Below are 26,595 nucleotides of genomic sequence, written 5' to 3'. Positions count from 1 at the left end.
ACAGATATAAGATCCCTTGAAAAATTATATAAATGAAACTTGTATGTTTTGGATACTTACTAAAACAATATATGAAAGTAATGAGAAAGTGGCCACTTTCATGAGTGAATCATATAAGTTTTTACTATTTCTTTTCCATATGGGAAGTGGTTTGTGTGCCTCTAAAATGGTTTTAAATTAAATTTAAATTTTTGTTTGTTTGTTTTGATTGGTTAACAATAAGTGTAAACCAAACAAAATGGTTTGATTGGTGTTTGTCAGCCATTGGGTAAGAGGTGCAGTACACACCTGGACAGAGCGCCAGTCTATTGTAGGGGTTATGACCTGAACAGTGATGAATAAAAGGCACAATACACATTCAGAAGATAAGTTCAGTTATTACTAAAACAATGAAAAGCTAACATTTAAGTTTGAAAAAGCTTACAGTGTTGTCCAGAAGTCTTGAGATACACCTCAATTTACTTATTTAGTTCTCCAGACTTTCTGAAGGTCTTTCAAAGTTTTTCTTTGGACATTGGCTGTTTTTTCACTCCAGTCGTAGTACCTGACATTTTCAGAGAAACATCCATCACATTTTTATCCACTATGCCAGCGGTCCCCAACGCCAGGGCCACGGACCAGAGTCGTTTGGTACCGGGCCGCGAGAGTTGAGGCTTGGGTGTGAAATTCATGATTTTCAGGGTTTTTATTGGGTTTTAGCGTTATTTTTTTTTTATCGATTTTATCGTTAACTTGGTTTCCCTGGGTCTTTTCCCGTGTGTTATGAATAAATCTTACTTCTTTTGGTGCCGGTATTGGTTTTATTTGTTGTATTTATCTTACCTTAAAGGCCGGTCCATGAAAATATTGTCAGACATAAATCGGTCCGTGGTGCAAAAAAGGTTGGGGACCGCTGCACTATGCAATAGAAAAACACACAGTGGAACACTATCAGTCATGGCTCGGACTCCCCAGAGCCCGGACCTCAACATTATTGAAGCAGTGTGGGATCATCAACAGAGAACAGAATGAAAAGCAGCCAACATCTAAAGAAGAGCTTTGAATGTCCTTCAAGAGGCCTGGAGAACTATTCCTGAAGACTACTTTAAGAAATGACAAGAAAGCTTTCCTTTGTCATACCAAATATTGACTTTACACCTCACTAGAATTATGCAAACTCAGTATTTAATTATATATTGTACGTCCACATATACTTGGACATGTTTAAAAATAAATAATGTTTCCGATTTGTCTCGCAAAATACAAAGAAATATTGGTTGGCTCAAGACTTTTGCACATTACTGTATATACTCCAAAAAAACAAGCTTGTATCACAGTCATCAGTGAATACACTTTGAATAGAAATATCCTTTTCCCCGACGGCCTCTTTTTTCTTTGGTCTGCAAAAAACATAAAGAGAGAGAGTGAGAAAAAAGAAACCGAGCAATGAAAACAGTGCATCCTTTCCCACAGTCACGTGTTCTGCAATCACCTACTTTTCCCACTTGTAACTTCTGCTTTGGCCAAGTTTATGTGGCCTTTGACATGACCTTTGATCCCTATGGAGAACCATCTGTTTGAGGGAAAGGATGACTGACATAATGCTAACTCTACATCTATTGCTGTGTTTTATGGTTAACCATTAAGTGTTTAAACAGAAACAAACCAAGTCCTGGAGGTACAAGTGACAACAGCACTGCAGGGCTCATCTTTAGAGTTTTTACAAATATTTGTCCAAACGATGAGATGACTTTTAATTTCTATAAAAGGTTTTTTTTAGAATCTTTACTTGAATACACCCGTTTTCAATAGGTGTTAAAGAAAACTATGTACTGAAGCTTCAAAAGAACAATAAAAAAGTTTGGTTTCAAACAGGAACCGTGACTACTCGAACAAAACAAATTTAGATACATCAGCTTTACTTTTCTCTTCTGATATTGACCATCCATTCAAAATCCCATTTGTATAATTGCTGCTCATTGACTCTCCAGGATACAGGATACCTCACCCACACAATTAACAGCTAAAAAGGTTACACTCTGTGTCATGACCTTAAGTTGTGTCTTTTTTGTGAAGTCTTTATTAGGGCTACTGACTTATACAAACTTGCACAAAAATACCTGGATGATAAAAATGCTTCAGACCTGACAGATTGATTAGTCTAAGGTTAACTTTCCTGAACCAAGAGAAACGGTGCTCACAGAAGAACATGATGGCGATTTATAGTTTAGCTGTAAATAATCACAACATCACCTCATATAATGACAAATAATATTACAATCTGTAGCTTCGAGGTTCATAATCACAGAGATCTACAAAATAACCTAATTAAGAAATGTGAATATATATACATAATGTATGGTTTGGGTGGGCACACTTACACCATGCTTTCATAAAAATAGCCTCAGACAAAGTTTCAGTTCACATCTTGCAGACTAACTGCAGCACCTCCTGTTAGTCTTTTGTGTAATCTGTGGCTTTTATAACACACTGTTACTTTTAATGCAGTGCCTCCACCCAGACAACATAATCAGCGAGTCATTGTAATAGTCATAGTAATCTTAATATCTCTACTTAACGAATATGATGTGGTAAGATAAGAAACACTAATTATCCCATATGGTAAAACTATTGCAGTTGGTGAGCTGCTGCCATAAGGTGGCTTTAAAAAACAGAAATGTTTAGTAATGTAGATTTTTAGCATCTACGCAACTATTTAAATGTATGCTTATAAAAGACAGACATCAAACATGGTTTGTGAATCAATGGTTTGAAGCCTCCAGTTTGGAATTTATGGCAGATATGATCATGTTTTGGATGAAAGAGTAGAGCTGGACAGTTTGCTGAGTGGCTAGCAGTTTTAGCTAATTTGATTAGCAAGGTGCAGCTGTAATTCAGTGATATTTGATGGGGTGCTAGCACAAAACATGCTTAAAACATGCAGAAAAACAAGCAAGTGCAACCTTAATGACAGTCAACCTTAACCTTTAAGGCTTCCTGTGACCTAAACCAAACTTAAACTTGACCTAACTTCAGCTATAAAAACAGTAGTTGTAAATTAGTCAAAGATACCATTTTTATTTATTTACCAGACTGCAAGCATGTTCATTTTTGAGTTTCAAGTTGTCATTTAAGGATCTATGCAACTGCATTTGCTTTGTTTTTTAATGTTTTGCTTTTTTTGGTGCTGTGGTACCAACAGTTTTACTTAGATTAGCTTAATGATTTTTTTTCCTCTTAAACACGTCTTTAGTGAATTAAAGAACACCGGGGGACACGAGGAGCTGCTGCTGACTAGTGCTATAAAGGTGCGGTGTTCCTGGCTGGCTAGCATATTTGCCAGTTGCTCAATAATTAGCGCTGTTAGTAGTCGCTACACATCAAGTTTGTGGTGTGCATCCATTATAGTCATATAATGGTTCAGTGGTAGTTGAGTGTTGGCAGTCTGTTGACAGAAAGTATCTGTCTGGGGCAAGTGTCAGAAGTCTGTACTATAGCCGGTCTCTTCTCTTGCTTGTGGCCTGCCATGAAGAAGATTGAATTATAACATACTTTTCATGCTGTATTTTTTATTTCTTTTTTATCTGTGTTGGAGTTTTTTTTTTCTTTTCAGCTTTGCTTCCTTTTCTGTTCTGGCCCACTCAAAATATCAGCATCTGACAGATGCACAAGCAACATGCAGTAAGTTTTTTTATAGACTGAGCATGTTTGTGGCAGTTGAAAGCCCCTTTTTTAGGCTCTCTGTAGGGAAATACCTCCACAAATGCGCGCAACCACAACAACATAAATTAAACATTAGTGTCTGTCAATGTAATATGCAGATTATAGTCTGCAGGTCTGCATAGATTTTAAAAGAGTCTAGTTTTTCCATTTGAATGCTTCGATATAGAATATAACTAAAAGCTTGACTCACTTTACAACATAAAAGGAAAACAAAGTTTTGACTTTTTAGGATCTGTCATGTGACCCAAGTTCACTTTAAACCGTGTGTTACTGATGAAAAAACAGAGATGTAATAAAGTCACAGTGTGTTTCTGACAGTTTGACACTGCCTGAGGAATGTGAAGCTGATGCCGGAGGCGATACCAGCAGGTGGATGAATGTCCATCTGTCAGCAGGCCCTACTGATCACAGCAGCCCTGCCAACTGCTCTAAGCCCGAAGAGGAATGTTTAAAAACCAGCCTGGAGAGGACAAGCAGAGAGGAAGCATTATGTTGTAGGTTTTCTGGGGGAATCGTAGGTCAGCCACATTAAGCTTTGGACATGAAAACGGTCTCATCTCTTGCCTTCATTGTTTTAGAGTAAATTTTGTTGGTCCACAGATCAGCAGATATCAGCTTTGATCCAGATAACACTCTATTTTTCCTCCATTCAGTAAGACAGGCTGACAGTGTTGGTTTCTACTTCTACTTCTTTGCACCTGTAGAAATTTAATGCAGGGTTGGAATCCCTGAAAATCCAGCTAGTCTAAATTAGCCATAATAACTTTGATGTTTAACATTTGTAGAACGCTTTAGTTTGTAAATGCCAGGAAAACTTAATACATGCCCTCAGCTTTGTTTTCTGCATCAGTTAGTAAATGTTACCATGGCAACAAGCTAAACTAAGATAATGAATATCGCAAACGTGACCTTTGGAGCATCGGTATGTCAACATCGGCACTGTGAACATGCTGACACTCACCATATAGGTCTAAGCCTAATTATAGCCTTAGGCCGAGGCTAGCATGGCCACTTCAAGCACTTTCAGATTAGGAATTTGAACTGCATCGTGTCTGAGTGTGACTGCCACCGCCTCCCAGCGGTTACACTATTGATTGTGTCTAAAGATGCTTACATCATACAAGATTCATGGCGGCTATGCTTGAAGAAGTGACTGCTGAGCAGTGTGACATCATATCCTCATCATTCCTTTATATTGAAAAGGACATGGATGGGCAGGGATGGTCATACCACACCAGGGGACTAGTATACAGGGTTTATCTATGCAGATTGGGCTCTCACATGGACAAGTCTGTGTATCAATAATCATGCCAAGTTCATGAACTATGTTCAGCTGCCATTGATCAAATTGCTAAACAAATAGTAACCAGGCAGAGTAAAGGCAATACAGATACAGACTGCAAAAAACTGACCCACTGTGACACCGCATTTAGTGACGGGCTAGTACTCGTGTCATTCACCCAATCACAGACATTCATACAGTGCTTTTACCTTATACACACTCCCACTTCCACTCTGATGAATGTTTTGGAGGCAGCTCAGGGTTCAGCATCTTGCCCAAGGATACTTTGATTCACGGTAGTTCCAAGCTATTGTTTCTGCTTTCTCCACAAAGTGTTTTCACTGTGTTTTCTCCACTGTAATGTCCTTTGAGTGAAATGCAGCATGGTGTAAGGAGATGAAGCATACATAAACTCCTAAATTAGTTCCTTTAAATGTTTTGTGGTTCCACTTTCAAAGCACAAAAGAAGAATCTAGAAAATGTGACACTGTGTAAAATGCTTCAAGAGTAAATAGTGAAGGTCAAGGTCAGGCATTCTTTGACAACTCTTAAAATAAAAAGATTGAGGTCGGGGCCAAAGGTAAAGTACAAATGAGACGTTTCCAGTATTTTTTAGTTTCTACGTCTGGGAGTGTGCACAAGTTCTCTTGGGTCAGTGCGATGTTAATATCATCAAAGGACGAATGCAAGGCTCTGTATTGGCGTCTGGGTGACTGTTTGTCTGTGGACTGCACTCCCACCAGCTATGCATGCCTCCTCCAAGGAAAAGTATAACAGGAGCAGCTACTTGGCTGTAGTGTCTGCAGCTGTCCTGACCTTAACAGAGCACTCACGCTCATCTTTGCCTTTGTATTTTCTGCAGCAGGATAGAAATCATCTTGGATTCCAGTTTAATACCATTTAGCAAAAATTAGGTGTATGATGGAGAAATACAGCTCCACTTAGAGTAGAGTGACTAGACGAATTGTCGAAGTGTATCCGTGTTGGACGACTCATCGCAACGGTTGCTGCGAACACAGTTCTGCAGAGACTTGCTCAGTGACAGGCAAAGAATGTGAGCCAGTTCATTCTGACACTGAGGCCACATTATCCTTCTGCAGTCACTGTGTACCCTGTAATAAGGACTATGTGACCTATGACCTTTGTGAAGGATTTAAACCCAGAACCTCTAAAGTCAAGGAGCCAAAGCAGGAAGAGGGTAAACTCTGCGGTTTTGGTAAAGATCGATGATGAAGTAACTTTAGAAAGTTCTACATATAAAAACACAGCACATGGTGTTAATCTGCTGTAAGTGTTGCAAGGTCATGCTTTAAAGTTTTGCTCTGATTTCAGGTTGAAAAAGTCTGGATGACCTCGTCTGTGAGTGCTTGAGCCTTCTTACCAAATCAAATTATGACTCACTCAAAACAAGCACACTAAAAAACAACCATGTGCCATCACTCTGTTTTGTTTAGTGCACATTTTTCTAAGAGATTTGAAAGGTGTTACAGGAAATGTCATCTCCAAAGGTCAAAGGCCAAACACTACTGACAGATTTATCCTCTTTACATTTCATCAGGAAGAGTCAGTCACTTGTATGCCTGGAATGGTTAGTCAATGATTTGTTGACCTTGACCTCCGCCACAGGTCAGTTCCTTCCAAGCATTTTAAAGAATTCAACTAAAGTACAGTAATTAATTATATAGTGATATAGTAATTAATTTAAGAATATTTTGGCGATAGTGAGAGACTTTGATATAGATGACCATTTACTTATGATTTCGCAAGACTATAATTAAACAAAAAGACAAACCCCTCCTCTGTGATCAATCCATCCACTCACTAATGCTGAGTGCCACCATTTACTGCTATTTTAATCCATTATGTTATGCAGATACGATCAACCCTTACAGACATTTGGACGATGAATGTATTTTACCACAAGATACTTTAAACATGTCTTCTTTAATCACATAAACTCAATGCTCCTGAAACTTCTTTCATCTCATAATAAATCATGCAGTAAAACTGCTCACTCCACCATTCTCTCAAAGCTGCATGCACAGGATCATTCTGCAAACGCAGTGCAAATAACACAGGTGTAATTGCCGTCTTGTGACTCTGCAGTTGAAAAGTTTTAGCAAAACCTTGGTGCTTAGCAGCACAACGTGTGGGGAAAAAGAGGCTGATCCAGCCTCCGCCAGCTGTTTCTTCTCGCAGCGTGAAGGGCGTGCCGGTATTTTCCAGCAGTCTCTCCCTTCTGCAAAGCTTCCCAGGTGTAACGGTCGACCTGCCAGATTGAACCACATCAAACCTCACGAGCAGGAAGCTTTCCTTCACTGTTATTACTGAGATAAAGACCCTGTGTTCAGCACTGCACTATTGTCATCTAGCCCAACACAAATGTATGTTTATATGCCTCCCAAGAAAATTGTAAAAAAATAGAGACAGCTTCTAAAAAAAAAATGGTTGTATTAATATTTTATTTTCTTCTGTAATGTTTGTGTTATTTTGTGTTCCAGACACAAAGGCTCAGGAAAGGCAAACCACCATCTTCAGCCACAGATCTTCATCTCTCTTCATCTCTTATGACCTGTTTCTAAACCACCACCTTTCCAGTAAGTGCCTCTGCTGCTTCCTGATAACTACTAGCTTTGCTTGTCTCAAAGAGTAAAATCTGATTCTATCCTTCTTTCACTTCTGCCTCTTCCTCACCGTGAAATATTCTTCCCAGGCGGTACCGGCAGTTTCCACCAACATTAACCATCAGACATGAAAGCTTTGGTCTGACTGGAAAATAACACAGTAAAGTCTCAGGTCTAATTATGCTGGTTTAGTTTATGACCTGCCAGCTCAGGTCCATTATCTTCTCCTCCAGCCTTTAAACTTCACCTTCCTCATCACTTCCCAAACCAGGTGGGGATCAGTGCAGTCTTCACTTTTCTTTTTTCTGATGGTTTTCTAGACTGCCTGTTCTCATTCCCAGGCAGCTAAGAGATTCACACAGGGTGTCTTTTGGCATCTGAGGCATCATGTCTCACTCTCAACTTGTTCCATATAAAAATGTAGTTGCTTTCTTAGAAGCCCTTCATCTCTCTTCAGATATACCTTTAAAACATGCTGAGTTACAGCTGAGTATTTTTTGGATTTATGAAAAAATAAAATGAAACAGAGCATTCTGGATGAGAAACTTTTGATTTCTGTCCCTGCCACCTTTGTGCCTAACAAGATAGACCGCCAGTAATACTAAAAACAAAACAAGTGATATTATTTGGCACATAACTGCATAAAAATGCTCCAAATGGCACAACTTAGAGAATCAAAGATGAAGCCTCGCAGGCAGCTGGCAACATCGACCTGTCACTTGTACTGTACAGGTGGGTATTTTAGCATTTTGGTATATTGGTCTAAGACTGACCATTCAATGAGCTGCAGTCTTTGGCACCTCTGCACAAACACATGTACATGTGATTTAGTTAGCTGTTTGATCTATTCCATCCAATTTGGACCCTGAATTAAAAAAAAAAAAAATTCACGAAATGACTAAGATAGAGAACAATGTTTATATGTTGTATGTCACGCTTATTGTAAATGAATCATTTCAGGGTAACTTATAAAAGCAAACTCTGTCTATAAAACTCAGCTATTGTCCAATTTACAGCTTCTTGATTATTTATGTAGTCACATGACAGTGATCGAATGATTTTTTTTTAACATTAGTCTAGATCATCTATTCCTATAGTCATATTTGGCTTTCCTGTTATGCTGAATTTACATATTTCTAGAGACAGTTACATTTTTCCACTGCACTTTAAATAAAGTAAGGCACACGCTGAAGTGGTTCTGTGAGTTTTAGACTCCGTAAGCACTTTAGTAAGTGCTTTGTTAAACATGCTCATTACTCACTCTGAGGCTTAAAATAATGCTGAACACTAGAACACATCCAGCTAAGCTTCTCAGACTAATGAACACACACAGCATCAAACTGATTGCATTTATATGCTTGCTGTATTATGCAGAGTTAGAGAGCTTGCTCTATTTTCATGTAAAGCAGGAAATTTTGGTGCACACATCAGTGAAACTGGGACTGTTGTGGAGGGTTTTCTTCAACGGACACACTGCTTTTATGGAATCAAACTGAAATCAGTATTGAACTGAATTAAGTATTAGTATGTGTCTAGTTATATGCTTTATATTCTTTTTCTATTAATATTGTTATTGACATTATTATTGTTATTACGCAGCTTTCCACAACAGTCCCAGTTTCTCATGTGACTCCTTAGGAAAATTAATTGCCCACTCCTGCCTTCGGCAATAAGTATTAGTATGTCTAGTTCATTCTTTTTCTATTAATATTGTTATTGACATTATTATTGTTATTACAGTGCTTTCCACAACAGTCCCACCTGTGACTTCCCAAAGTAGGATTAATTAGAGCTGCATTTCATTGGTCCAAAATAGCCAGGCATATTAAAAATGAACTTCAGTTACAGGAAAAGAAAAACTAATTGCCACCACAGAGTCTAAATCCACAAACAAAGCTGCCTGCCAACTACTGAAGAAAAGATTTGTCACAGAATGTACTTTGACGTGACACTGTAGAAAAATCACAGCTGCTGTTAGCAAAATGAAAGCAGTCTCAGTCCCATTCGTCACTGATAATGGGAAAACCTGCACTTTTCCTATGGAGAGCAAAATAAGCACGTTTTGAAACAGAGGTTTGGATGCCGATGATCAAAGAGTTAACTGTAATATTGTGTAAATGCATAGCTGATTCACAGTCATGCTGATTGCCTTCATTTTTCTTATCTTAAAGATCCACTAAACATGTGAACAAGTATCAGAGACAGAACTAGAAGCGATTGCCTTTGCAGAAATGGACATTCCCGGCATTTCTGAAGCTGCTGTTTCTGTGAGAGCGGAAATGATCCGTGACTGAAAACGCCAAGCTCCCGAGTGGTTAGACTCTCAGATGTGAGCTTATCATCAGCTGTTAAGAGCAGTGTGAATTCCTCAGGCCTCGGGCTGCAGCCCGGAGCGGTTTTGAGCTGATAGGAAGAGAGGGTGGACTGCAGGTGCAGATGTGGGCCTTATATCCAAAGCACGTGATGATTAGACTGAGAGGACCCGTGTTACTACTCATGTGAGAGAAGGATCTCATCCATCAGCGAAAGACAGAGCGGGAGACGTCAGATGAATAAAGGAGTGATGTCAAGCATGACTCAAAGTTTGCAGAAACACATTTTGATAGAAAAGAAGAAGTGTTTGGCTTGGGTGTGTCTCTCTGTTATTGCCTAATTGTGCAATTTTGGTCTCAAAAATGATGGAGATCCAGTCAGCAGCTTGCAAAATTGACTTTAATTCAACAATTAACTAACTCGTGTATGTAACACTACTTCCTGCTCGGTTTTGGTTGCAGTTTTCCATCATGAGTATTTATAAGCCGCTGGATGTCAGGCTGTCAAGATGATTTACAATTTCAGGATTTGGACATTAGACAAATTTAGATTTTATGGTTATGGTATTTCTATTTTTAATAAGTTACTTCAGGACAGGAAGCTGTAACACTGCACGCCCCCTGGTCGTATGTGGTTGACTTTCAGCTGGTGGCGGGAGTTGTCCTTTTATTAACACCTAAGCTGGCTGAGCGGTGGAGCAGCTGCAGCACAGCATTTGTCTTGTAGTGTTATGCAGTCTTACCAAGTTTCTGAGGAACGGCACGGTTACCAGGCGGCCACAATATCTCACAGCGGACAGTCGAGAGGAACTTCCCAGAAGATCAAATCTATTCAAAAGACAAACAGAAAAAGGGTGTAGGTGTGGGTGCGTTGTGGATGTACAGTATCATGTCAAGAAACACTTGCTTGACGGTCAAAACTAGAGGAGAAATCAAATCAAGGATAAAACAAGAAGCGCACACCTCTAAAGAGGCAACTCACACTCTGGGGAGCATTTACTTTTAAGGAAATAACGCTGTATTTAGTACATATTCATTTTGTTTCGCCTTTCTGTTTAAACGTGCGTTAAGACGTTTGCAGATAAGAGCGACGTAACAGATGTTTACTTTGATTACACAAACATTACGTAGAAGAGGAGTAGATATTGATTCAGTAAATAAGTGGACATGAATAACTTGAGCTTAATATGTAACATTGTAATACGGTATATGTCTGACTGGCTGGCAACACTCTCTTTGAAGGTGTAACAAATTTGGGGATCAGCTTAAAATTAAAGCAGATGTGAAATGTAAAAGTGAGGTCAAATGTGATATTTAGAATTCCCATGTTCTCGTAAGACCCCGCTATTAATTTTTGTCCTCTGTCGGGGGATATGAGTCTGAGACCGCTACACCAAGCACCTTTTATGCAACCTATATGACATCCTGGGCTTCCATATGTTATGGCCACAAGCAAGGTTAAGTGATACTTCTATTGCTTAGACTCAAATTTCTTCAATTTGAGGGTCATAACTTTAGTAAGAATTCAGAAATGCACAGTAGTTTTACCCCATCCAAAGTAAAACTTGTATTCAGTGTCCTTTGTAGTGGATAGCAGGACTTACTAGCTAACATTTTTAACCATGAGGAAGCAGAGGGCAGGGTGAGGCAGAAAGGATTTTACTCAGAACTGTGGACGGGGAGTCAGTCTGTCAGAGAAGAAGGTGGAGGAGGGCCAGACGTCAGAGCAGGAAGGTGAGGGCTCAGTCGACATATTAGCTTTTGAGGAGTCTAAGCTGGCACCTACTGTCTGTAATAATAGGAACTGTTTAATGTAGGGCTCTGAAGTTTTTGGGGGAAATACACACCAGCTAAAAGTTTGATTTCGTCTTTTATCCTGTGGATTTATGAATTTATTAATAGCTATGCTAAAAGTGCATGAAACTGTAGGTCTCCTGTCTTTATCAGTTCAATTTCAATCATACTGAAATTGGGTTGCAAATATTTTGAAAACAGGACATGACTACCCACAACCGCCACAAAGGACGTCCTCTCATTACATCAAACAGAAAATAGGCAACCAGGTTTTAGAAAAAATAAAGTCAGGGCTCACAAACAAGGCAGTGGTGCTCATCACTGAAGTGAAAGTAGCATTAATACCATACTGGGTAGATTTTTTTTTTTAAATGAAACATGTAAACAGGAAAATGCTGCAGTATTTAAAGTGAAAACACTCTTCAGCAGATCTGTGATGATCTGTGATGATCAGTTGATGCAGATTCTTCAAAATTAGGCAGTCAAAATAACAAGTGGTCTTCATGCCTCTGATGAGGGGGAAAAGAATAAAGTCCTGTGGAAAGTGAGCACTCTCTCAAACAGGATGAAACAAGGCTGCTATGGAAAGATGATTCCCTTCTCAGGCCGGTGTCCTGTGAGGCATTTAGACACCAGATCCCACAAGTTCAGAGCCATAGCTTACACAATATTTCTATTTTCTACAAAATGGACTTTGATTGTCGTCATTTTGCCTTGTCTCAGGCTCCTTAAAAGGTGGTATATCCTCTGTATGAGCCTTTATCTTCTGGCTTTAATGTCTGGCCCTCCTCCAACCCATCACCTGAGAGCTTTAAGTTTGAGTCCACTTCCTCGGTTATGTGCAAAATATTTCTCTGCCCCACTCAGCCATTCTGTGATCAAACAAGACCTGATGTCCATGTCGAGGGACAGAAGATATAAAAGAAAAATTTTGGGAAAAAAAACTGCAACATGTCACTTTAAAATACAAATTTAGAGACATTCACTAAAAAAAAATCTGAACATTTTTCTTCTGGGTATGCCAGCGTCATTTCTTAAATGTTTAAAGACATTTTATGAAAGTTTGACCTTATTTGACCTTGAAGAAGAGGTCAGAGGTCCAAAGTAACATGATATTAAAAATCCACATATCCATATCATTGCCTGTATGCCCATATGGTGCCAATAGAAAGAACAGCAGTAAAAACATAGTTTTAAATAGCTCTATACAGCGTTATTATCTCTTTACCGATCAATGATTCTTCATATTTTTAATCTTTTTACAGTAATTTAAGTTGACTATGCACACGACTTTTTGTCGTTTTTCAACCAATAAATTAATAATTAAGTTGACCTTGAAGCCATTGATGGATTTAAGCCAAATTTGAATGGTGTCATGGTCGTTGACAGAGTGTTTTGTGTTATTTATAGTCACTGATTTCATTATTTATGATTTCTAGCCTCTTGGTTTCTGCTTCTGTGCGCCTCCTATGCTCCATGTCTCATGTCCCCTGTCTCCTCAGTCAGTGTCATGTCTGTGTCTTTGGGATTCCTGGTTCTTAGGTTTTGTCCCTTTGCCTTCCATGTTTAGTGTGTCGCATCTCTAGTGTGGGGTTTGCTCTGTCTATGTTTAGTCATCTGTCTTCCCTGTCAGCCGTGTCTCCTGGTTAGGTCTGCGTCGCCGTGCTTGTCCTTTGTTTCCTGTTTTACTTTCACAGTGGGGGAGCCTATCCCAGATGCCACAGAGCAAGAAGCGGGGTACACCCTGGACACACCTCTAGTCTGTCACAGGACTCTTTAAGTGATTTTGCTTAAATAAATTTATCACAAAAAGACAATTTTTAGAAGATTAGCTTGATTCGAGTTCAGCTGATCGCAAAGATCACACCTACACATGCTGTTATTCCCTACTTACACTATCCAACCACTAGAAGGGGCATTCTTTCACACTCATTTTAGAGAAGATCCTTTACACAATCGCACTGACTAAGAACTGTGTACATATGTCAAGCTGAAAGTCTTAATCTACCTTCCAGTGTTGCACAGTAATCTAGATTTTCAGGGTAAATAGAGGAAGGAATTCACAATATGCACGAAAGTTCTGCTTTTGTTGTTGCTCAGTTTGATGGCAGTGTGTTGAAATGTTGCATTTTGTTGTAACTTGGATATGAACGCGGAAGAGCCGAATGTTTACCCCATATAGCAGAACAGTGAGTTCGCGTGCGAGTTTGGGATTTGTTAAGACAAACCCATGAGTCCTGAGTGTTTGAAGGCCTGCATTATACTCAGTGTACTATACGGGCGTTTCTGTAAACTGTATTCTAGGATTTCCAAAGGTGAAGGAATGTTTAGAGGGAACAAATGATCTAAATACCAACTTCTCGTCTGAATGAAGCCAGCGTTGTTGCTGTTGTTCTCATTTGTCTCCTTCAGGGACTCCACTGAAGTCTTGTTGGAGACAGTGGCCTCGTCATCAGTTTTGACTTCCACAGTGGACTCCACAGGTGCAGGAGGGTCAGCAGCATCCGCTTTGGGCTTGTCCTCAGAGCTGTCTGGAGCTGGAGCAGGAGCTGGAGTTGCAGACGCAGTGCTGGGATCAGCAACAGATTTATCAGTCTCAGCTGTAAAGGACAATAAAAGCAGAAAGCACAGCTGTTTTTTGTGGTTCTCAAGATAAGAAAAAAAAACAGTGGTTAAAATAAATGGAAATTGAAACAATGTGGATAAGCAGAAACACACACACGGACTGAGTTTGAAAATACTGGAATGCCCCAGTATTTGTGTCATACCTTTTCGACAGTGTGTTAAACTTTTGCAATAAGTTAATTGTATGAAATTCTTGAAACATTTCTTCATTTTTTTCCTTTAAAGCTAGATGACGTTGCAGAACTGCTGTTTGAATTATTTAGGTGCCCCATAATCACAGCATTTCCACTTATACAGCCTGAAGTAGTTTGTCCTCGGGCAGGATATTTCTTGGGCAAAAGCATTCGAGGGGGCCACCATGTTGGTAATGAGGCGGCTGATTAGTGACCATTTCCTAATGAGCCACAGCCATGCAGCTGTTGGAGGCTGTGGGAAAGTAGGGCGGCCCCACTATTATCTGACCCAGTCTTAGGGAGAGGGAAAGGAGAGATTAAGGAAAGAGGAAGATGGCTGTTCTTCAAGACGTAATTGTGGAATGACTAAGCTGGCTGGTCAGTCATTGTTCGAGCCTAAACTATTCTTCACAGGTGGATTCCTGGCATGAATCAGCCTCTAACTACTAATTTCGTTTGGGTTTTAAACATGAAGCCAATGAGCAACTCTTTGCTTTTTTTCAATTGCCACCAGGGGGCAACACATCTATTTGCAAACAATAGGTCTAACTTTCTCAGTACTTCTTCATCACCACTCTCAAAGCAAACATCACATCTGTAGTGCTCGTTCTTGACATGAACCATACTGCTGCTCGCTGATCATTACCTCTCTTCTTAACCCTAGCTTCAACAACTAGTTTCATGGTATGATTCTTCAGTTTTATCTTCTGTAGTGACGCAGCTCTGCACATCCATTCTCCATTCCTCAGGCATGCTCTCACCCTCCAGAACTGTGTTAAATGTCCTTGTTGAAAATTTCACTGCCCTCCTCCTATCTTCATACCCTCCATCTGGACCAGTTGCCTTTTCCAATCCTGTGCACTTCCTGAGTCACTTTCCTCCATCCTTCGTCCTTTTTCTCTCATTTTCTTTAATTAGCAGCTCCTCAAAGTACTCTTTCTCAACATACTGTCTTCACTTTTTATAAGAGTTTAATCTCTATCCCTAACCATCGTATTCTGCTGCACATCCTTTCCAGTTTAAGCTCTGCCTAGCCGATCTTTACAAGCCTTTTTCGCATTTCTGTTCAGCCCCACATACAGCTCCACAAACAGCTCATGCCTTAAGAGTAAAATATAGTATAAAGTGAGGGGTACCTTGTAATTGAAAAAGCTGTACATGTACAGTATCCTGTTTCTTAATCAGATCCACTCATTACTAGAGTTGTCTGATAAAAAAACAATTTAAATCTCATAGTTTTTTCGTATTTGTGGAAAGCTTTCAGTCTACTGTTTACCTCAGTTGTCAACGTTGGGTGAGAAACTTTATTCACTCTGGAAAAGGACTTTAAAACTATGTGAAAGGAGTGCAATGTGAATCAGAGAAGCTCACATTTGACCATGACAGCCATACTGAGTTGAGTTGTTGCTGGGGATATTCTGAGCTGTTGGTAAGTGCTACCACTTTAGCTACTATTAGCCTCTGTTAGCTGTTGTTAGCTTATGTTAGCTGCTGTTTGCCAGCATTAGTGAAACCTTCTTTGAAGTGGATCTAAAATTGCTGGACTCCACCACTAATTAAATAAACTTTCATACAATGTGAGTATGTAATCAAACTGTTTATCAGAGGAAAGGTGAGATTTTTAGGACACTCAAGCCTAATATTAACTGACATAATGTTAGCCTATAGCCAGCTGGTGTTTTTGTATAGCCAACTTGTCAGCTGTCTGGAGACAGCAGGATTACATGTCTAATCTACTGAGAATAAGTAGTTGCAATAATATCAGTAATTAATTAGCATTTGTGTTAGAGCCCTGACTTCAGTTCAGTAGATGAGATTTTAGGTGAGGAGGAAAAGGATCAAAAGACCCTTCTTTAATGACAAACCATAGTTATCATGCTTAATATCTTGCGTTTAAAGTTGGAGGCACAAATTACTACATATGTGGCTGGTTTTTAGCCACAAATGTAAAACGCCATTAGTCAGAAGCGAGGAGTCATTCCTGGCCACTGAATTCAAATATGGTGGGGCAGCTTCCACAAACCACAAACCCACTGCTATGTATTTTTAATAGATTTATTATAAGTTTATGAGAATGCATCTGTTTGTTGGAAGATGTAATAACACAGTGAAGTGTGAAACGTGAAATTTGACCAGATTCCATTTGGTATTGTAGTTATGTAACAAAGTTACACGGGACATTTACGTAGGATTTTGGGCATAAATATTTCTTTGAGTGCAGCAAAAGCAGCAGGTTGTGTTTCCATTCAAGCACAGTATTGACTTAGTCACAGTACAGTACAGTCACTACTTATATATTTACATAAAAAAAGGAAAAAAATATGCTTCTCAAGTTAACACATATAGTCTGATCCTAAATGCTAAAAAATAGAAGCGCATGTGTTCAATTTTTTAGTGGGATGGCTGAAAAAAGCACCTCAAACACTTCCTGTAGATATACCAAACTATTATACCCACATTTGAGCAAATTATTGTGCATTTCTAGACTGATGGCAGTTTTTTTGCATGCTGCCTTTTAGGGCTGTGCAGAGTAACTTGCCATCAAACTGACCTTTGATTGGTTCATTGGCCAGGACAGCTGCTTTCCTTGCTTTTGCTGTCAATTGTGAGTAAATCCTGCCTGCTTTGATTCCATGCTTAAAAACACCAACAACACATGAGTAACTATTGCTTATTTCTGGCTTTCTGTGTGAGCGTTTTTTGATCTGTATATTTGAGATGTATCCACGGTTAAAACACAGTTTTCTGTTTAAAAACTTCCCGCTGTACAGAGAAAAAAGGGAAGTATTGACAGATAATGCTGCCAACTCACAGGCCAGAGGAGTACTCGGTCCTGATCAAAGATCATAATGGGTGATAACAGTCAGCTTTTGTGTCATTAGTTAAATCTTTCTATATAAAATAGCTGTCCAGCAATTTTGATCCTGAAGAAAAATATTAAACCCAACCAAAATAAACTGTAACAAATGCACCGTTTGAATCAGTATGTAATGCTGCTGGGAGTGCAAAGCTGTCTCAGTGGTCAGCAAGACAAGACAAGTGAAAAGTCTCTAAAAAACGTCAGCCCATACTGCTTTTGCACAACACGCAGTTTGCAAAAGTCACAACAATGTGCTTATCTCAATGTGTGGCTTTAAGATGCCTGTCATTGTGAGGCATAGTCATCATTTTCTGCTACTCAGGGTCTGTGCTAGGTCTGTGTCTGTGCACCGCTCTGCACAAGATTATACACTGCTCTATGTGACATGCAAGAAAATAGGCTGTTCTTGAGCTACACCTCATTTGTTTAAATTTTGCTTTTAAGAGGTCTTTTTTTGCTATATTTCCATTTATGATTGTGGATTTTTCATTAATGCTGCACCTTTTTCCAGTAAAATACAAAAGAAGCAACGACGGGCACAAGAGTTTTTACACAGTACTGTGTTGTAAAGTACCTATATGGAAATGACATGTGGTTAGCGGGCTTCAATTTCCAAACCCTGAAAAGGACATATATGCTTGTTTCCTCTCACACCGAATTCAACTACTGCCCCCCCAACTTTTCCTTCTTCAATTTTAAAATGATTTTTTCAAGCCCTAAAACAGTAGATATAAAAAAAAGTAAACAAACAATGAAACTAACTTGATGCCTCTTTTGCCCTCAAAACCAACAATATGAGGTCCCCAAATGTCTGCAAGTGAATGTACATTTCTAGTAGGTGCTACAGATTCTTGTCACTGAGATCCGACAACATTAGTGTCAAACGCAGCTGCGAAAATTTCATTTTTACTGTCACACAAGAGGGGGAAACAAATGAAAAGCAGACACTTTTCACAGCAACTGGGAGCTTCGTCCATCACAAGACATTGTTGGTGAAGGCAGAGAGACACGCCACAATGTCACACAAGGAGAATACTAGAATCGGACAATCTTTATTCATTTACAAGGAAATAAAATATTAAAGCAACAACATGTTAATGAGCAAGTGCATGACAAAAAGGGAACAATGTTGTAAATAAAAGTCACAGAAGAGCAAAAGCTTATCTCCATGATTCGCTGCACAAAGGCTTAGGAATACAGCTTTCCACAACCTCAGGATTTATTTATTAGCTTTTGCATCCGCTTGGGTATCAGCTGCTGTAATGGGAAACTAACCATACTCCTTGTTTCTTAACTTAGCTCCCATTTCCATCAAGTGGTGGGCTAAAGTACTGCAGGGCATCTGTTGTGGGAGTTTTTGTTTTAAACTAGAAAAGTTTGTTAGAAGTGCACATACACATTTCAAAATACTGGAGAACTGTATGAGTCAGACTGATGTGTATTGCATCAGATTTTCCTTCTAAACAAACTGACTTCATTTCATGTTTTAAGTTTCATGTTAACCGTTAAGTCAACGTCTGAGTCATGTACACATAAAGATTTCACTATTTCAATATTTACAGCATCGATGGGTGTTGCTACGGTAACGTGTGAGGAACGGTGTCACGAACAGGACTTCCTTTTTGTTCTCTTAACACATCATAAGAAAGAGGAAGTGGCAAACAAATATCCTTCACCGTTAGTCACTCACACCATTTTTAATCCACCTAACGCATGCTGTTTATCTGAGTTTCACACACGCGGAAAGCAAAAAGGGTTCGTTTTTTTTTCACAGCATTTTTTTTAACACACCATAGCAGGAAAGGCGCTGGTGTGAAAAATCCAAAGTGAATTATTGGTACAATATCAGAAAACCGTTGTTGAAGTTATTAGTAAAATCTGGGTTTCCTATCGTGACAAATCAAATATTGTGAAAAAGATTCATACAGGTTTGTTCTTACCTTTCTGCTCCTCCTGTGCTTCGGGTTTAGCTTCATCTGAGGCTTCTGGCTTTGCGTCCGGTTCTTCTGGCTCTTTCGCAGTAGTTTCTGTACTTTCAAAGGTTTTCAGACCTGAAAAATATTCAGACAGGAAACATATTTAATTATTCAGATGGAGGAACCTGGTTCAAAAAACAGAACAATTTTATATTTAAGGCGATACACTGTCTCCAGCCAATAACTGACCATTTTGAGGTGCGGTATCAACAGGCTCCACGGTGCTGAGAGGGATGTTGACTTCATCTTGTCTGGAGGAAAAATCGACCGAGTAGCGCTGAGGAGATCCAGAACACAGGGGAACGCATTAGTGCCTTTATTTAAATGTTTTTCTTTACATGCAACACAGATCCCTGGCTTAAACTGAGCAACAAAAGCTGCAGTTATATGACCATGATACCACACATTTTGAAAAAATCTTTGGACCAAACAAGGATATCAGTTCCCCGCACACTCCCAGTCTTTATGAATAAATCGCTGTCTGTAGCTACATGTTTGTCAAAGCATTCTTTGTTGGGTATCGAATGTAGAGCTTCTTTACTTACTCTTCTTCTTTTCTGTGTCACGTAACAGGCAATTAAAAATACCACAACCACGAGGATGAGAATGATTAGAATGATGATACCTGAAGGAGGAAATACAATTCATGTTTAGAATGAAGCACATCTGCCAACACTGTGACTATGCAGTGTGACCCACAGACCTCCAAGTAAAGACCTACACTCGCAGGCCACTTCATTCGTTACACTATGCAATCAGTGATGCCTTAATTCTCTGAGGCGTAGATTCAACAAGGTGCTGAGAATATTCCTCAGAAGTTTCTGGTCCATTCTGACATTCATACAAAGCAGGATGGATCCATGATTTTACAGCATATTACTGACCATACCATCAGAACGCCACAGATCAGGTAGCATTTTTCAAATTCAGTTTTCCAGTTTTGTTGAGTTGTGCAAACTCTAACTTCACTTTCCTGTTCTTACACAACAGGAGTGGCACCTGATGGGGCCTCCTGCTGCCGTTGCCCCTCTGCTTCAAGGTTTAATGTGTTGTGCATTCAGAGACGCTCTTCTGCACACCTTGTATCGAGTACAAACTGATAATTTGAGTTGCTTTTCCCTGCAGTCTATCTATTGTCCTCTAACGTCTGGCATCAACAAGACATTTCTCCCAGAGAACTGCCACTCACTAGATATTTTCTGTTTTTCAGATCGTTCTATGTAAACCCTAGAGATGGTCGTGTGGGGAAAATCCCACCAGATCAGCAGTTGTCCCACATACTCAGTCCTGCCCCAACAATCACGTGACATTTAAAGTCACTTAAATAAACCTTTCTTTCCCATTCTGACGCACTCTTGTTCATGTGCACATGCCTAAATGCATTGAGTTGCTGTCATGTGATTGGCTGAGCAGATATTTGCATCGATGAGCAGAAGAACAGGTGGACTTAATGAAGTGGCATGTGACTGGAGATTTACACACTAGAAATGACAGAAAAGTTCTAGCCTCTGTGATGCACAGACATGCTGACATACGTTTAACTCACCAGTTTTGTCAGTGCCGGCTGTCTTTGTACTGGACGTGGGACCTGTGAGATATACAAGACGCTTGTATGAAATAAAAAACCTGCCAGTGAGTTGACAATAAATGTTAGCCTATCCATAATACAATTGAAAAACACCCACAGCTGACATTAAGGATATTCATATTCATTTTCACTTGTGTTTCAAGCAATTTCAAGCAACTCTTTCCTCTAGCTCAGGGAAACTCATTTAAGATCAAAGGCCACAAAGATGTCCAGTGGACCAAATTCGAGTCTTTGCTAGGCCAGTTCTGGCCCCTGGACCTTATGTTTGCCTCCCTCACTCTTGTTTTATTCCTGCAGAAAATATCTGGATGTTTAGCTGCAAAACGTGCCTCTATGCAAGCGCGCCAGGGTTTATCTGAGGTTTTCCACTAAAAACGGTTGCATGACGAGGCTGTGAGCTAATCCTGTCGAAATGAGGAGAACTGCAAAATCGTGCGATCCTTTTCAATTGGATTGTTGCAACAACTGTTTCATCTGTTTGATCTGCAGATGAAGGCTTTATTACAATCAACACAGTTATTGGCGTGCAGAGAGCTATGAATAATCATGCTGATTTTGGTAATGTAAGAAATCAGTCCCAGCTTACTCTTCGGGGATGTGCCTTTTGTGGTTGGAGATGTCTCAGAACCACCCGGTGCAGGTGTGGTTTGAGGCTTTGTGGTCCATATAGTTTCAGTGACAGTCTGACTGTTGGGCTTTGCTGTACTTGTAGTAGCGACACTTATTGGGCTGTTTCCTACAACAAAACAAACAAAACATTTTTTTTATGTTAAGAAAAAGAAGAAACTGTGAAGTTTGGACTATTTACAAGGGTTAAAATCTCTGACAGAACTGCTTTACAGTATAGGCTTTACTGTAAAAGGAGTTCAGATAATAGCTCTCACCAGAAGGCTCACCTGTTGGAGATTCAGTGCTGACGTTCATTTCGGTATTTGAGTCACTTGTATTGATGGTAGTTGTGACATTGATGGTCGTGCTCATTGTGCTGCTGTTGGTGGTGAAGGTGGTACGATTTGACTCGCTCTCAGGTGTTGTTTGGGTACGATTTGACTCGCTCTCAGGTGTTTGGGTACGATTTGACTCGCTCTCAGGTGTTTGGGTACGATTTGACTTGCTCTCAGTTGCTGTTGTTTGGACTGCTATGACGGTCCCCACAACCAAACCTGCACAAAAAAATAAATATAATGTTCTAATAGGTCAAAATTATATATCAAACTTGATCACCTTATCATTAAATTCAGTTTCAGCATACCTTTCTATGCATTTCCTTTTCTCTTTCTCCAGCTCCTTTTACCCAACAAGCATTAGACCCATTGTTTCAGAGTGCCTTATCATTTAACACAGTATGAAACTCACAGGTAGTACAATACACACCTATAAAACGTCCACTTTCAGCTCATAATCTTTAAAAAGTACAACATATATATATATATATATATATATATACAGATTAAGCCCATAATTATTCATACCCTGGCAAATTTTGACTTAAAGTTACTTTTATTCAACTAGCAAGTTATTTTTTGACTGGAAATGACACAGGCGTCTCACAAAAGATAATAAGATGATGTACAAGACGCATCATTGTGGAAAAAAAAATATTTCTCAGCTTTTATTTACATTTGAGCAAAAGTATCATGTCCAGAATTATTCATACCCTTTACAAACTGTCACAGTCTCTGGGAAAATCCAAAGTTCCATACCATTCCAAATAGTCAAAGCTGTTCTAAAGCATCCTAATTACCTGATTAATTGGAAATAGCTGTTTTAATCAACTCAACAGGTGAAAAACAGCAGCTCTCTGCAGGTGGTCTGTGGACAGTCATGGCTAAGACAAAGGAACTCAGTGAGGACCTGCAGCTGTGCATTGTGGCTGCTCACAAGTGAGGAATGGGCTACAAGGCCATATCCAAATGTTTTCAAGTTCCAGTGGCCACAGTGCAAAGTATTATTAAAAAATACAAGATGTTCCGCACTGTGGAAAATCTCCAGAGGACGTTGTCGGAAGCCAAAAGTGAAACCTGTGCTGGCCAGGAGAATAGTGAGAGAGGTGAAAAAGAATCCAGGATCACCACCAAGGCCATTCTGGTGAATCTGGGCTCTGCTGGTGGCAATGTCTCAAGCCAGACAGTCCAACGGACACTGTTGGGTTCCACGGATGCAGACCAAGGAAAACGCCACTTCTCCAGGCACTTCTAAGGCATGCAAAAGCTCATTTGGCCTTTGCAAATGCTCATCTGGACAAAGAAGAAGGTTTCTGGTCTTCAGTGTTATGGTCAGATGAAACAAAAATTGAATTATTTGGTCACAATGATGTTGCCTTCATTTGGCATAAAATGGAGAAGCCTTCAACCCAAAGAACACCATCCCCACTGTCAAACATGGTGGTGGGAACCTAATGCTTTGGGGTGTTTTTTAGCCAATGGACCAGGGAACCTAATCACAGTAAACAGCACCATGAAAAAGAGCAATACATGAAGATTCTCAACAACAACATCAGGCAGTCTGCAGAAAACTTGGCCTTGGGAACCAGTGGACATTTTAGCACGACAATGACCCAAAACATACAGCAAAGCGTGGTGAAGAAATGGTTAGCAGACAACACCAGTAACGTTTTGCAGTGGCCAGCCAGAGTCCTGACTTGAATCCAATTGAGAATCTGTGGAGGAGCTAAAGATCAGGGTGATGGCAAGAAGACCCTCAACCTGAAAGATTTGGAGCTCATTGCTAAAGATGAATGGGCAAAAATGCCTGTGGAGACATGCAAAAAGCTGGTCTGCAATTATAGGAAGCGTTTGATTGCTGTAATAGCCAATAAAGGCTTTTTTCTATTGATTATTGAGAAGGGTATGAATAATTCTGGACATGATACTTTTTGCTAAAATATAAATAAAACCTGAGAAATATTTTTCCACAATGATGCCTCTTGTACATCGTCTTATTATCTTTGGGAGACACCTGTGTCATTTCTGCTCAAAAAGAACTTGCTTGTTGAACAAAAGTAACTTTAAGTCAAAATTCGGCAGGGGTATGAATAATTATGGGCTTAACTGTATATATATATATATATATATATATATATATATATATATATATATATATATATATATATATATATATATATATATATATAAAAAATAACTTTAATACAATGCATTAACAACTCGGAAATTTTTCCCCAGATATTACAAAAACTTTCATTTCTGCACATTTCTACAGCCATATGTGAAATCGTGCACAAAAGCACTACAGCAGGATATAAGACATAGTTCCCATTATATAAAATACGCGCAGCCTCATTGACCTGTATCTTCCTGTGTGTTAAGGCAGCATGCCTGTGGACGTTTTTATGCACTCAGTGGTTTAATTGCAACGTATAACACTCTCACATTTATGCAAAAACAGTGTTCTGTCAGATTATGTGATTATATTAAATTCACATTGTAAAAATTACGATCTGAACCCAGATGGAAGAATTTCTATTGAGGGACACACCCTTCTCATCCACTCACACACACAAATATACATATATATATAATATAAACAGTCTCACCCAGCATAAAGAAGAAACTTGATGGCATTGTAAGTTTGTTGGATGGCAGCAGCAGCTGGAAAAGCCAAACAGAGATAAATATAAAATATCCGTATTTATATGCCTCCTGTCTAAAGGTTGTGCTTTCATATGCAGCCGTTCTTCCTTAATGCTTCAGAGCATTGCATGTCTGTACAGAAAAAAGAGGATCAACCACAACTCTGACCACATTACTTGAGATAGCGGTGTTGCTCAAACGCAGTAAACGAGAAGGAACGTTGTTGCTCTGTTGCTTCAGAGGCGACTCTCTTTGCAGACCTGCTGCGACAAAACTCTGTTCCCCATATATCTAAAGCTGTGAACAACACAGCAGAGTGACACCTGTTGCCGGCTGTAAGCGAATATCTTACTTCAGATTCACCACCTGTGAACTTTTGTTTCGGTGTATTTTCTCCAAGCAGTTAACACCTGTATGTGTTATTCTGGGGAAACTGTGTGTTTCTAAATATAATCCTTTGCACCATTTGTCCATTATTGTCACTTCTGGCTTATGCTCACTAGATGTCACTGTGACTAAGGGGATAATGCAGGAAAAAGGTGCATCTTTTCTTGCTGATGGAAGCTTAATGATGTAGTAAAAGAGAAATATGAAACAAAAAAGGCCATACAAGATGCATGAATCAAAAAAATAAAAGTTAGGTTGTTCCTGCAGTTTGTCAAGGGGGTAAAGGCATGTTTGTGGTAATAGGAGAGTCCAGTGGTGTGGTCTGACAGTGATGTTTTTGATGATAGTGAGAGTGGAAGATTGGGTTATTTGCTCATTAAGAAAGATGAAAGATTGATTTTGCACTTTAACATTGTCTTATATTAATGTGTTCCAGGTTTTCTGCTGGTGACTTAAAACTTAACGTTTGAATCTTCTCGAGCCTCGATCTCCACGAGCTCCAGGAAGCTCGTGACTGTATTTGTTGCCATTCGTCAAACAACCAGATGACAACCCATACCATCACCGAAAGCAATCTTTTCTTTCTGTAATGCCGCCATGTTTTTGGTTGCTTCTGAATGTGTGCGCCATTGTGCAAGCGCGTGAGCCTGACTTGCCTTGTGTTGCGAAGGCGTATGTGTGCTCAGCCTTGTGGGTTCATTTATTACTGTTTATTTCCCCCCATGCCAGCGGTAATCAGCAGCAGGATTAGCGTTAACTGCCACCCAGTCACTGGCAGGCTCCACGTGGGCCGCTGCGCCCCCCTCCCCCTCCCGTCGACCGGGTCTCTTCTGGACCCACTAATCCTGCAGAAAAACCCATGTCTGGCTTCCTCTCTGGGCCACCTATCGCCACATCACAGAGCCCAGGCAACAGCATCAGGCCCGGCCTAGTGGATGAGCTAATCGCGGAGAGGAGAGGAGGAGAGGAGAGGGTGTGTTTCTGTGCATGTGTGTGCGAGAGACACGGAGAGGGGAGAGAGCTGGACCACCCACCCAGAGGATTCAGAGGCACAGGATTCACAGCCCATTCTGTTGACCTGCCACACCGCCCCAGCTCTGGGCAAGGCCCTCCCCAATTGTTCCGCCTGCTAACATGAGGACGGGGGTTAGAGGAGGGGGGGCGGTGGATGAGCAGTAAACAGTGGGCTGAGCTTCTCTCCTTCAGCGCACAAAGGGGCTGAATTGTGTCGGACTGGAGCACTTTTTAGAGTGGCCCTGCCATGGGGCCTGAATGAAACATCTGTGGAGGCTGAGCCCGAGGGAGAAAATGCTATTTTGCTGTTCAACCACACTGACAACCTGTTTTCTCTTTCTTGCCCCCCCTCCCTCCAACACACACACACACACACATGCACACACCACCACCACCTCCCCTCACTGTTATTTCTCCCTTGGCCTTGTAAAACTATTCATACTGTATACTCGCATTTGCCAAGCAAGTAACAGAGAAGTAACAGTACACGAGAGAGAGAGCGTGAGCGGTGGCCCGAAGGTTTGGTTGGACATGAAGTCAATTCGGGCAAAGAAGAGTTTTCTTTTTTTTTTCCTGCAGTTTTCTTATATGTTTTTGAAGCAGCACGTGATGTCTTTATTTTACTTAAAAAAAAACAACAACATAAAAAAACATGACAGTAGCTTCTG

General features: G+C 40.0%; 1 protein-coding gene across 2 annotated transcripts; it reads right to left on the bottom strand.

Moving 5' to 3' along the window:
* Positions 1-1,008: 1,008 nt before the first annotated feature.
* Positions 1,009-24,667, bottom strand: si:dkey-27h10.2 (flocculation protein FLO11). Of its 2 annotated transcripts, none has more exons than XM_031752220.2 (10): positions 24,490-24,667; positions 21,821-22,099; positions 21,523-21,672; positions 20,895-20,936; positions 19,894-19,973; positions 19,538-19,625; positions 19,313-19,423; positions 14,072-14,314; positions 10,664-10,748; positions 1,009-1,379 (listed from the first exon to the last, which is right to left on the bottom strand). In XM_031752220.2, the coding sequence occupies exons 1-9, from the start codon at positions 24,515-24,517 to the stop codon at positions 10,708-10,710; spliced, it is 1,062 nt and encodes a 353-aa protein (XP_031608080.2). In that variant the 5' UTR covers positions 24,518-24,667; the 3' UTR covers positions 1,009-1,379; positions 10,664-10,707. The 2 variants fall into 2 exon arrangements, with proteins under 2 accessions (XP_031608080.2, XP_031608081.2); XM_031752221.2 differs by having other exon boundaries at positions 21,833-22,099; positions 24,490-24,662.
* Between the last annotated feature and the right edge of the window lie 1,928 nt (positions 24,668-26,595).

This window comes from Oreochromis aureus, linkage group 6 (assembly GCF_013358895.1).
Source record: "Oreochromis aureus strain Israel breed Guangdong linkage group 6, ZZ_aureus, whole genome shotgun sequence".
In the NCBI taxonomy this organism is placed as follows: domain Eukaryota; kingdom Metazoa; phylum Chordata; class Actinopteri; order Cichliformes; family Cichlidae; genus Oreochromis; species Oreochromis aureus.
Note: the sequence above shows the minus strand (reverse complement) of the source record. Positions and strands in the feature narration are given on the sequence as shown.